Source organism: Saccostrea echinata, unplaced genomic scaffold, assembly GCF_033153115.1.
Source record: "Saccostrea echinata isolate AGI-Se365-2 ecotype Australia unplaced genomic scaffold, CSIRO_AGI_Sech_v1 ptg000023l, whole genome shotgun sequence".
NCBI classification, from domain to species: Eukaryota; Metazoa; Mollusca; class Bivalvia; order Ostreida; family Ostreidae; genus Saccostrea; species Saccostrea echinata.
In genome coordinates this window covers 1354839-1368655 of record NW_026889772.1, presented here as the reverse complement: position 1 = coordinate 1368655, position 13817 = coordinate 1354839, and the positions used below count along the sequence as shown (strand labels likewise).

Here is a 13817-nt window from a genome sequence, read left to right as displayed (position 1 = left end):
TTTTGAACATTAATCACATATAATGAAGTTTTACAATTTACAATGTGGTTGCACGCGCGCGCGAGAGAGAGAGAGAGAGAGAGAGAGTACTTCAGTTGATGAGGACGAACAAACTGCATGATTTTTTGACTTGTCCGCCATTTTATGTTTGGTTAATCTGCAAATTGTTCTATTCCTTTTAGAAATGATGATAAATACAATGTGTAAATAACAAAGTTACTGTTGTGCTACCAGTTTTAAATAATTTGACATTCGCTGAATGTATAGAACATTCCACGGGAACAGTGATACCAATTTAACATGTTCAAGTGATGATATAATAATTTTTATCTGCAGAAAAAAAACCCAGCAAACAATATCATTGCTTTATTCTTTTATCAAGCTTTTAACATATCATTTTACTTTCCTCAATTAAAAGAAATAGAAGCACAATAAAAAAAATATCCACAGACTGCTCCAGTTACAATGTATTGTCAAGCAATATTCAAAACAACAAACTGCACCATACTGGGGATAATATGTGAAGATTTCTGGGAATGAAATGACTGACAGACAGCAATAATTAGGCTAAAGGTTAGTCGCTTGTTCTTCATACATCTGTGTACATAATGTAATGTTTCCCTGTACTCTTCTATACATTTATTTTTCACACAATTACAAGAAAACAGTATATCGTTTATTTGATGTCAAAATTCGATAGCAGGAAGCATTGACGTATGGGTCGTGTATCCTCGTGACGTAAGGTGTGAATGACATCATTCTGATCCTATAACGATAGGAGTTGGAGAGTTGAAGAAGTGTAATTGTAATAGTAGACAAAGGATAGTTCTAGATAGTTTGGGACACAAATGTTGGGAACCTCGACACAGGTGTGACGTTAGCCCACTGTTTGTGCGTGATGTTTGACCTCTTTCTGTGAAGATGGCGCATATCGACCTGATGTGCGTGGCACATATGGAATTTTTGTCCAGTGTTTATTAGGGATTTGTACACTCTGTATCAGTGATGGTGATGGGGGAGGGAGGTTGTATCCTCTGAAACTGTTGGTGGGGTTTTCTGGACCCTATGTATCCATGTTGGTTGGGATTTTGTACCCTCTGTATCAGTGTTGGTGATGGGATTTGGACCCTCTGTATCAGGTACCCAGTTGGTAGGAATTTTGTATCCTCCGTATCATTGTGGTTTGGAGAATATGAATCTTCAGTTCCAATGTAGATGTCGGAAGAATAGTCTCTATTTCAATGTGGGTTGGGAATAAAACCCTCTGTTCCAATGTGAATGAGGGAAGCGAACTCTTTGCTTAAGCTAGGGTTGATGAGAACTACTTTCTCTTTGTGGATTTGGAATACCCACCCTATTTTCCTTTAGAGACATGACTGAGGTGTAGGGCTAGAGGACGTGTTATGTACGGAACAGCGGTGATATTGATTCTGATAGCTCTTGCTTTTGTACATGAACAACATTCTCAGCTCCTTTCTGAAGTAGGCTCCCGTGAGACAGTAAAGAAAAAAGTTCACGCAGTAGTTCATGTAGAAAATTGTTCTGGTGATGAACATGACATTTATGTTCCAAGTCAGTTCTGATCCATCGTGATCGTCTTTAAGTAAGTCGTCCGTGTTTGTTGTCTTCAGAAGTTTGGCAAGCAAGTGTTGTTTACTCCAGATGGCGGTGTAAGGGGTATTAAATGCAATGAAACAGATGGAAATTGCTATCAGGATGATGGTGAACTCTAGTCGTATGATGCTTTCCTCAGTGATTACCTTGCACTCTCTGTGATGCTTATTCCGAATATACAACGTACGGATTATCATGGTATTCAAGACAGTTATGATAACGAAAGGGAGAAATATGATGGACATAACAAAGATGCAATCTAGAACGAAACTAACGTCCTTGTAAGTTGGCTCAGTCGTGCAGACTTTGACCTTGTTAGGGCCTACCTCGATGGAAGCTGTCAAGCATGGTTTATATAGACAAAGCACCAAAGCGAGGGTGATCACTGACGACACGATTTTTCTGGTTGAATGCATGTCACAAAATGTTTTCCTTTTCAGCGTATGGCACACTCCAATGTATCGCTCAAAAGTAAAACATACAATGATCCAGGACGACAAAAATCGGGATATATATTGGAGGTAAATCAAAATTTGACATATGCCATTTTGTTCTAAGAATGGGGCCGTAAGGACTCCAGGAGTGTACGAAATTGCTCGTTTCACCCACTCAATTAAGACGTAAAATATAAGCGACATAAGATCTGCAGTAGATAGAGAAGCAAGATATAAACTTGCCGAGAGTTTCCGCATATTTTTGGTCATGAAGACTCTCAAGGATAGGATGTTTCCGAAAATCCCAATGACGAATATGAATGGCGTCATGTATGTAAATATTTCCTCGCCAACTGTTGGTGAGTGAGTTTGTTCCACAATGGGCCTGCAGTTGTTATACGAATCATTAACTAGATAGCAAGGTTCCTTGGTTTCCTGAAATTTATGAAAGATTTCTCATCATAATATGTCTTTAATTTAGAGAGAGAGAGAGAGAGAGAGAGAGAGAGAGAGAGAGAGAGTTGGTCATCTACATATTTAAAACTCATAGAACGACTATCCCTTAAATCCTGTTTTAGATGAAAGTTTAGCACTTTTTATCTAATGGACTAACATTTTCTTTCATTTATTAAAATGGGATCATTTTGTTTTAAATAGATACATATGTTATTATATTTTGCTGTTGAAGTTTACTCCTAAAATCGCAATTATTTTATATTATAAATCATCTTGCTAGTGGCTCGCGATCGAGCCATTAATTGCTAATCAGAAATTGTGGCAGTAAATATATAGCTATTTGAAACTTGCGTGCAGTTTTTACAATTTAATTTCTTATCGAACTTAGGAGTTTCAGCTTTTATGTATTAAAGCTGACAAATTCGTTTTCTGTTGGATTATTTTTTTTTGTCACGGAGGTTCCAATTTAGACAGTTGTTTGACTTGGTTTTAGTCTCCAAGTTTTCCGGAAGCATTATAAAAAGACACTGAACGAGCAATTAAGGAGAGTGTTATTAGTAAACTCGGGTTTAAGTATGACCTTTAGATCTCCTAAGGCGGCTGTTGAAAGATGGTAAACGATTGATTCTCCCGGTCATTTTGACAACAAGTTTTCAGAATCACTTGGGAAATATTGTCCTTTAAAGATACGGACTGTCACGCGCCGTATACTGGTTACCGACTCGTTATTGTCTTTTTTGGCTTTTGAACTCATTTAGACATGTTCAAATCGCGCGGGAAATCAGGCTAATAATGTACCGGAAATAACGATTACTTTTCCTACTGAATCTCGCGTAGTTAAAAATTAGTCATTTGCAAAATGAACAAGAATACTTTTTTCTTCCTAAAGCAGTGGTCATTTGTTATAAGGTTTTTAGAATTGTAAAATACAATTTTAAATAATTAAGAAATACGTGGACATGGTGTGAGTCATGTGTGACCATCAGTGTTTGAATATGAAAATTGATGAAAATAGGAAGGTGGGAGATGATTCAAGTCGATTTTAAATTTATAAAGATAAAGTTTGTATCTAAATTTAATTATTTTCATCCTTGATTTGAGAAATCACTTTTATAAAGTAAACAATTTTCAGACATTTATCTGCCTCACCAATAATATTTGATTCGAATTGACCTAAATCTTAACTTGCCAGTTGTATTCATTGTACACAGTATTTTTCAGATCTTAATTTGACTTTTTGAACAGAATTTTAAATATAGTTCCTAATTCTAATCTCAAGGTTGTTATTTTCTTTTTATTTATAACAATTTTCATTCATCAAAACAACCTTAACCAAAACCAAAACTAGTTCAATAAACACCAACAATTTCACTACTATGTACTGGTATGTACTTGTAATGGCAAATTTTCACACAAATAATATTTCCCCCTCTTTTTTAAAATAAACGATTTCAGCCGAATTAAAATTGACAATCCACATAGAATACTAGAATTGAAATGGGTATCCATGTACATACTATATGTATAAATGTAAATAACTTTTTTATTGCGAGAACTTTATTTTCGCGTAATTATTCGAGACTGTCTGCTCGCGAAAATTTCATTCTAGCGTACATTGTATATTGGTATTATTGAAAATTATATGGAGCAATGACAGAATTTCGTAAAAAAAAATATCGCATGCGTATGTCTCGCTTCTAAATACCATCGCGAAAAATCGCGAAAATAAGGTACAGCAAAAATTAAGTGATCTACAGTACATTATTTCAGAATTTCTTAAAGTCTTTATATTGCTTGAACCATCTTCTAAATGAACTCGGACTCAGATGAAATCGATGATTAATGATAAATACTTGTCACAAGGAGAGAAAAGTGACGATTGATATCTTTTCTAGATATTTACTTTTAAAAATGAAATCTTAGCGAGTTTTAATTATCAGATTAAATCAATTTGAAATCAACGGAACAGAAATTGTGGATTTATGAAACATTACAGTTTTGTGTGCATTCTCCTTTTATTTACGATTTAGGAAATTGATAAGAGATAAAGTGACAAAGATTGAAAAAATAAATCCTTTAGAATGAATCGACGCTTTTAAAATCGCAAAGAATGAAAAAAATTGACAAATATTTCATTGTTGTTGGTTTATTTATATTTTATAACACACATCTATTTGTGAGCATATCTTTTTTGTTCAAAAACAGAAACCTACTTGTCGGGGTGAAATATTGTGGTATATTTATCATTCTAAACAATCACAGACCCATCCACAAAACCACGTATATCACGTAAGAGAAATCTTATAGAAAACACTTAAAATAAAACACAAATTGTACTAAAGAGAGATAAAAAAACCAATTAATAAAGTTTCTGATAAACTATTTTCTATCCGTCACTCCCTCTTTGTTTTTAAATCTCTGTCAACACTTACAATAAAGAGGTATGTGTAAGATAGGGTCACGTGAGCCGCTTCTAGAGTTATATCATGTCTGGATCTAAGGCTTAGGATTGCTTATCTTGCACGAAGATCTGCGATATCTACGCTACTCTAATTCAAGTGTTCATCAAGAATTACACAGAAGCTGATGTCAAATATTGTTTATTCGTCTATGTTGTGTCTATATTCTTGTTTTCAATTTGAAATATCTGATTGAGGCAATAATTTGTAATTTGATTGTGGAGATTGTTCAAAAATAAATCTCTCCGATTTATATTTATCAGAATGTTTGCATATTTCTTTGCAATGATCTCTTTTTTAGTACATAAAAAATACAAGATAAATTCAAATATTTACATTTGCTGTGTTTTTCTACTAAGCCAACTGTGAAATTGACTTGAAAGTCATTTTTGTGTATACTCACGCGTAGAAATATTCACGGTGAAACTCGCGCTTAAGTGACGTCACAATGAGGCTACAGAGACGTAAATAAAAATGTAACGATATAGGGCAGCAAGAAATTCAAATATTGAGTATATTATTGGTGCTTTAAAACTTGTAAAATGTAAATATAAGGAATGTTTTTAAGTTTAGTGTGAATTATTGGTGTGTAAATCACACAGACTTGTACGTAGGCATATTTTTCATGAAGCGCTAGCGCGCTTCATGAAATATGCCTATGTGACAAGTCTGTGTGATTTACACACCAATAACTCACACAAAACTTCAAAACTTTCCTTAATTGAATTCAGGAGTTTTAGTAAATGAATTCTTACGGTTTTTGATTACATGTACATTTGTTTATCTATACATCATCAAAAATTAAGAGAGCAGTTTGTGTTACTTGATTATTTATTTTTTCCAGTCAATTGAGTAACAGTTTCACGCAATATTTTCTGCTTAAAATAACTTAAATTTATCTATTAATTCATTTAAGTTTCAGTAACATAATTAAACAAGTACACAATTAACAAGTTATATGAATCCTTCAATATTGTTGACTGCTGATGCGAGCTATACGCGATTCATTAAATTGAATTTTGATTCCAGTCACCTTGTAAAGGGAGGTAATGTACACTCTTCTTCTGAAGACAGAGCATCATATCATTTTTAGGGAGGAGTCCTTCTTTAATTTCAGTTTGATTGGATACATAGAGTAAATACTTTTTAGAATAAAATATTTAATTTCTCTCCTTTTTACTAATATTACATACAACAAACAAGCTTTTACAAAAACAAACATTTTAAAGCAATTCGGAGCAATTATTCTGTAATAGTCTGTAACGATGAATGAGAACAACCAGGCGGCAATCTGCGTATAACACATTCTTACATTATCATATTCCAGACTTCAGAATAATTACATGTGTTAAGAATTTGCGTCTATGAAGTCTACGAAATTGTTCAGGATTTACACACTTAAAATTTATAATGAATACCTGCAGAGCACGCAGTATATTTTTGTAGAACACCCAACACTTAAATATATCTCTGTTGAGTTTCATCTGACGCATGTAAATTGTAAGTTTAAAACGGCAATCTTATTTATATAGTGCAAAGTAACAATCTCGCGAATATAAGATTTCGCGAAAATTAAGTGATATACAGTATTTTAAGGCCCTGAGATCTTTATTTGCACACAAGATGAAGAAATCTGTCGTAGATTGTTATCATTTTTTTTTAATAATATATGCGATACGAAGTGAAGATCAAGAAATTATACTTTCCCATTTTTTCTCATACACTTTAAATTATAATTACGACATGTCTACTTAATATACTGACCCAAGAATTTTTAAAGAATATTTTACAATTTGTCTAAAAAATTGATTCTTACAAAGTCTTTTTAAAATAGCTTACAAGAAAGTAATTAAGATTGACATGTGCTCGTTTTAACATTATTGATTTTTTCCATATAAACATGAAATGTAATTTATTTATATGGTTGACAAGATCCTAAATTTGATTTATTTAATTAATTAATTTAATCAGTTTAATTAAATTATTTGATAGGATGGCTGCAGTTGTAAAACTATTGTCAAGATGATAAGGAACTTGGTTTTAAATTTCTATTCTAACAGAGGGTTACTATATATGTTTAGCTAAAATGTGTATCCTAATTGGTTTTTCTCACTGAATTCCATTGAATTTTATTTTTATAAACACAATTTTTAATCATATTTAATTATTCTGCAAGTAGTGATGACCTTTCGTTGCTTACAGGAATTTCATGACGGTAGATTAAATATAAAGCTTTTGGCATTCACCGTTAATTTTTTTGCAAAACATTGGACTTTAAGCTTTTATGTACTAAAGTTGGCGAACTCGTTTTCTGTTCAATTACTTTTTTGTCACGAAGGTTCCAATTCAGTTAGCTGTTTGACTTGATTTTAGTCCCATTATAAAGACATCTTATGAGCCATTAAGGAGGGAGGTTTTAGTAAATTAAAGTTTAAATATCGTCAGGAGATCACTTAAGACTGCTGGAAGTGTTGAAAAGTGATAAACGAAGATTTCTCCCGGTCATTCCGACATCATGTTTGCAAAATCACTGGGGAAATTTTGACCTTTTAAAGAGATGGACTGGTATATGCATGCCCCAACAAGTGACTCGTTCTTTTTTTTCTTTTTTCTGGCGATTGAAGTAATTTTGATATGTACGATTCAGGCGGGAAATCAGGCTAATATTGTGCCGGAAATAACGATTACTCTTTCTACCAACTAATCAGTCATTCCCAAAATGAGCAAGAATAACTTTCCCCAAATCAACTGTCATTTGCTATTAGGCTTCCAAGAATTAAAAAATACAACCTTAAAATAATCGAGTTTTACATGGATGTAAATCAAGTGATTTGAATGTATTTCACAGAGAAGACAAAGATGGAGTCGATTAATTTGTCTTTTTTATTCTAGATTTAAATCAGCAGGCTATTTAATTATTCTGTACATCAAACTTTCAGATTTTTGAAATCGATAACCTAAAGCGATACTTGTAGCTGTTTTTATTTTTAATTTTGCATGGAGATAATAAAGGGATGAAAATTCTTATCTTTGATAGATGTTTGCTTTTTTAAATGTGGGTTCCATAAATTGTGCAAGTTACCCGGCGAATTCCTTTAACTTTTTAATTCTTCGAATGTTTCGAAATGAAAGACTTTTCAAGCTGAACGTGTGAAAAAGTGAAAAATGTGGTTATGTTTGGATTTAGATACAGTTTTAAAAATTTGGATAAATTGATGGATACATCTTTTCATTGTTCATGTTGATATATTTCGATTTGATAACACACGTCTATTTGTATTAGTTATATTAAATGAATTCATGAAATATCTTATATTTATTAAATATACACATATTTACATTACATTTGTACTATTTGTCCACTATCTTTCTCTTCGTCAAGTATTCAATTGGTATTGCTCGAATACAATTGCCGACTTGTCGGAGAAATTTTTTTTTATTCCGATACAGAATTATTCAAGAAAGACACAAATAAAACCTCAAAAGAATCTTTCTCAAAATACGTATAATAAAATACGAACTGTACTAAACAGAGATTAATTTTAATTTAATCAGTATTTTATTATGTAAAGTCAGTTTACATAATTGGATTGGACATCAGGCATGGCCTATATAAGTCCTCTCCAAGAAGGTCAAGGTTACAAATGTTAAGAATTGACAATGATTTACAATCATGATGAAATAATTCATAATAAGTTACATTAAATTCTTTTGTTAACTAGAAATGGGAAAAAAAGGAGAGATAGATTAATAGATTCACAAAAGTTATTACTTAGCATGTATACTCAGTATACAATATAATGAAAAAAAATAAAAGAGTGCAAACAAACAACAAAATAGAATAAGTAAACAAATGAAGTGCAAAAGACAAATATGCAAGGAAAAAAAAGCAAAGAAAATAATATTAATAATAACAAATAAATAAATCTGGAACAAGCAAAAACACTGGATAATAATAATAAAAAAAAAATGAAAATGCAAAAGACAAATATCCAAGAGAAAAATACAATATATATACATGGAAATGCTGAGATTTGAAATAAGTATAAATATCAAAAATATTAGGAAATTAATATTAAAACTTAAATATGAAATAATATCAAAATCGCTTTGAAAACTTGATGTATAGTTGGACTGCTTCAAAAATTGAACAGTTAGTTTTATCAGGTAATTGCCTATCACCAAATAGCAAAGTATTCAAAATTTGATCAGGAGAGAGGGTTTCTAAATCTATTATACTCTGAAGACTGTCAAAAAGTGTCATTCTCTGATTATTATAGGCAGGGCATTCTAAGAAAAAATGATAGTTATCCTCATTGGGATATCTGCACTTAGTACAAGATGCCATTTCACTTAAATACTGATTATACAGGTGAGCATTTAGATTACTAGATTCATTACGTAGTTGACAATGTATAATGTTTTCCTTGCGATTACCATGATTAAAGATCTTGACATTCTTTATTTTGTCTATAGTAGGTTTCTTTAAGATATTCTTGAAACTTGAATAAGATTCAATACATTTTGTTTCTAATGGTAAATTGTTCCATAATTGTATAGTAGAAGGCAGAAAACTGTTGAAATATGACACTGTCCTTGCTTGAGGTATAACAAAATTAAAATTACCAATATTCCTAAGATTGTAACCATGATTTGGTGGCATAAAAGGTAGGACCATTTCTTGCAAATAGAGAGGGGCTATACCATACACAATTTTATAAAATAACAAGAGTTTTTGTCTTTCCCTTCTATTATTTAATGGTTCCCAACCTAATTCTAAATACAGAGCATTTCTGGATGAATTTTTCCTAAGTCCTGTTATTATTCGGGCTGCTTCTACTTGAATATTTTCTAAAAGATTTGAAAGTTCCTGTGAGCAATTATCCCAGACATTGCTACCATATTCTAAAATGGGTCGAATAAAAGCAAAATAGACTTTTATCAATGCACTCCTATCTAGCAAATGTTTCAACATTCTTAAAAGATTTAGCCGAGAACAAGCTTTTTCATATAAATTATTTATATGAGATGACCATTTGGCATCATTTTGGAAAAGGAGTCCAAGATGACAGTGTGTTCTAGATTCATTAATAATACTACCATTAAACCCTAAACAGAGATTCATCAACAACAAGAACAGAAAAAAATTAATAAAGTTGTCTGTTAATCTACGTCCTTTTTCGTCACTTCCGCTTCCATTTTAAATCTAACAAGGCGGCATCTGTAAAATGAGGTTACATATGAGCTGCTTCCGTAATTAACATCATTGTTTGAATCTAGCGATATTCCGCACGAAGATCTGCGACATCTTCGCTACTCTAGTTCAATACAATTCGTCAAGAATTACATGGAAGCTGATTTCAAATATTTATTCGTCAGTTTTGTGATGTGCTTGGTTTAAGTCGATGTAAGTAACTTTAACGTTAGTTTACTGTTAATAGCATGAAGATGTCCCTCTGCCGGTATAAATGTGTATATATTACAATATTGTTGGTTGTTTTTAAGCATTGACCTCATCCAAATAGGTAAAAATTAGGGATTTCTAAATTTGCTATTTTTGATTTCTTTCCATTCATTTATATTGCCTAGAAAACTCTATAAAAAAGAACTTTTAAACCAATTTCAATACAAATATCAATTGAAATTAAAATAATTCATCAATACATTATCTCCCAAATTAAAAAAAATACTCTCCACTTTTCGAAAACCAAAATATCGGATACCAGTAGAAATTTGGATGCCATTTTTAACGATGTTATAATGCTGTAATGGCTGATAACTTTCATTATTTACGATTGAATATAAAGTTTTAATGACGTTAAGAAAAGATTACGTGGGCAATTATTTAAAACTTATGTCAATCCAAAAAGGGACAAAATGCTAAAAAAGTAGTATCCTATATGTTCATTCTAAAACAATTATAGCTCTGTCTCCTCTCCTTGATTTCTCTTCACTTGTCATATTTCTTTCACATATATAATTATTTATTTAAAAAGATTTTTTAGATGCATACTGCGTATTTATGTACAAACATAATCAATGAGCTGATTAACTAAGTCGACGGGTGATGCAAGCGACATTCAGTTCATTTATTTCTTTTCTTCTTTCTTTCTTCATGATTTACAAGAATTTAATCTTCAAATATCCGCTTCTTTCGAAGACGGAGCACCATTTCAATTCTTAGGACAGGAATTTCTTAAATTAGACATTTATTAAATGCATAAATAAATTGTCTTCTTTAATAAAGTGTTTATCTAGGCCCCCTTTTCTGTCTTCTTAGTTAGTATCACATACAGCGAATAAATTAACAGAATCTTAAAAATCTTACAGCAATTAAGAGAATTCAACACCGTAATCTGTGCTAAACGGCCTCTCACGATATTACTCTGCTCACGTATAGAGAGTGTTCGATTAGATAAACGTTCAGGATTTACTAACTCGGAATTGATATTGAAAACATTCAGGGCACACAGTTAATTTATAGAACATACATCATTTGAATAGATTTACCGATTTATAGCTGGTATACTCTACCCGGTGCCTATCTTCAGGATAAAATGTGTAAGTATATAAAACCGCACTGCTACTTATACAATACACAGTATTATACAGCATTTAAAGTCATATACAGATTGAAATATCTATCGCATATTTGATTAAAAATAAATAAATAAATAATAAGCAATATCTTAAGAATATACTCAGAATTAGGTCTTTTTCAATGCAACTCACATTAAAATTCATATTATTTCATGTCTCTAACTCAAAAAATGTTTAAAAATATTCTGCAACCAGGAAAAAAACACAGGAAACATAACATGAAAAGAAATTAGTAGATGAAATCACACAAAAATATGATTAAAATCAATACCTGATCATTTGAATACATATGTATTTACATTAAAAGAGAAAACACTTTATTTTTTCATACCTGTTATAAATCTGAAACTATATTAATAACATGATTCTATTCATTAGCGATGTTGACTATATATAATATGTACTTTTTTTACTTTCACAGTATTCTTTAAAGCATCTTAAACCATCCTTTACTTCCTATATGCCTAATTATCCTATAAGTTTTTATATCGCACAAGAGGAAAAAAAAGATAAGATGAAAATATTCCAATAATTGTCGGAAGTGGACTGGTGTTTTACTGCATTGTATTGCCCATACCCCGCTAATACTGGTCCTGATGATCATTTAGTAGGTTTTGTATTGCAAATAAATTCTCAAATGATGAACAGAATAGCTTCTCCAAGGTCCTTTACATTTGGATATATTTCTCAGTGACTTTGAATCCAACAAAGGTTATTTCCCTAAAAATGTCCATTTATTTATTACTCTTACTGAGTAACACACATTTGTATATATATTTACTTATACAAGATGTTTTTCCCTCGCTTTTTTTTCCCTGTGCATTTATAAATTATACACCAAGACAATACGCGCCCTTAATTCTTCCATCAAATTTTAAATTATGGAATAAAATGAATGAATAAGGACTCACACTTTTTACAGCGAGTTAATATTCACGGGAGAGATAGTGAATTACTAATCTTAATAGTTCTGTTTTTGTCTTTTATAATACATTTGATTTTTATATACTACCATAATATGTGTTTAAAGTTAAGTGTTTGGTATATCTTGTCCTATTTTACCTGAAGAAACCTACACTGAAATTGATAAAATGGTATTCAATTATGTGTATAGCGGTAGACATATGTAGTGAATCAAGTTTCAATATATACATGTATGTTAATTTGTAAATTAATCAAAAGGAATTGAAAAAGATGAAGGTAACGAACATTGATCTCATAAAGAAACAAACAAACAAACAAACAAACAAAATTTTAAAAAATACATTTAATGTCAATTTGAATGTTTGTTGAATTTGTTGAATTAGATTCTTTGACTTGAAAATAATATTACAAGGTTTTATTGTTGAAGTTTATACATAAAAAGATTCAACTATTTCTTTCTCAATTCTAATTTACTCACAAGAAAAAAAAATTTCAAAATGAATTTAAATACTAAAGATAACATGAATTGAATATTAGAGGAACATCACGTGAAGGAAATAGTAAAGCTAAAAATAAAATAAAATTCTAGAAACATTGAAAGTCATTACTTACATTCAGTCTACTGGAGGTGAATTTCTTCAGTAACATTGTCAGCAAATCTCCACCAGGCTCATTGATACCGGATAAATCGGACAAATTCATGGTCCTATCGCTGACAATCAAGTCTCAGAGACAGAATTGATTTCAGTGATGACAGAACACGGATTTTATAGACAGTCAAAGAAATCAATGTAGTTAATATCAATGGAGTTATTCCCCCTTCTATAATCCACTACTCGCCAGCAGCTTACAATAATGAAAACCGAGGCGTAAAAGACGCGGTCTTTAATAGGGAGACGGAACAACGAGTGCTATAGATATGAAATCCATTTCCTCTTTTGTTGACGTATTTTGTTATTTTCGGTAATGCTTCTTAACATTGATTAAAATACTGTTTACAATTTCACTTATTAGTAATACTACAGATATCTAACTCGATGAGACATTGAAAACTACAAAAGAAATAATAATAATTAATTTTTTTTATACTGAACACTTTATTTCTCCTTATTAATGCATTTGGTTATTTTCATTAGAACAATAGAAAAAGTATTGAAGTCATGGAATAAACATAGTATTTCAAATGATAATCTAAGTGAACAAATGTATAGTGGAAGAAAATTCATGCTCATTTCTTAATTTAATTTTAGGGTTCATTCTTTAAGTTCAGTTTTTGTTTCAATTAAGCCCTATTTTTAATCTTTCAAAAAAGGTGTTTTAATACTAATTC

General features: G+C 31.2%; 1 protein-coding gene across 1 annotated transcript; it reads right to left on the bottom strand.

The window, feature by feature from the left end:
* Positions 1-412: 412 nt before the first annotated feature.
* LOC133191330 (C-C chemokine receptor type 1-like) lies at positions 413-13250 on the bottom strand. Its single transcript, XM_061327073.1, has 2 exons — positions 13100-13250; positions 413-2483 (listed from the first exon to the last, which is right to left on the bottom strand). Exons 1-2 carry the CDS (start codon positions 13187-13189, stop codon positions 1365-1367), a joined length of 1209 nt encoding a protein of 402 aa, XP_061183057.1. The 5' UTR covers positions 13190-13250; the 3' UTR covers positions 413-1364.
* Positions 13251-13817: the final 567 nt, after the last annotated feature.

What these genes read in the sequence shown, in the direction of transcription:
- LOC133191330 (XM_061327073.1), bottom strand. Translation starts at nt 13,189, where the DNA reads ATGAATTTGTCCGATTTATCCGGTATCAATGAGCCTGGTGGAGATTTG. An exon ending in TCACCTCCAGTAGACTGAAT is followed by an intron (nt 2,484 to 13,099) that starts GTAAGTAATGAC and finishes CATAAATTTCAG; the next exon opens with GAAACCAAGGAACCTTGCTA.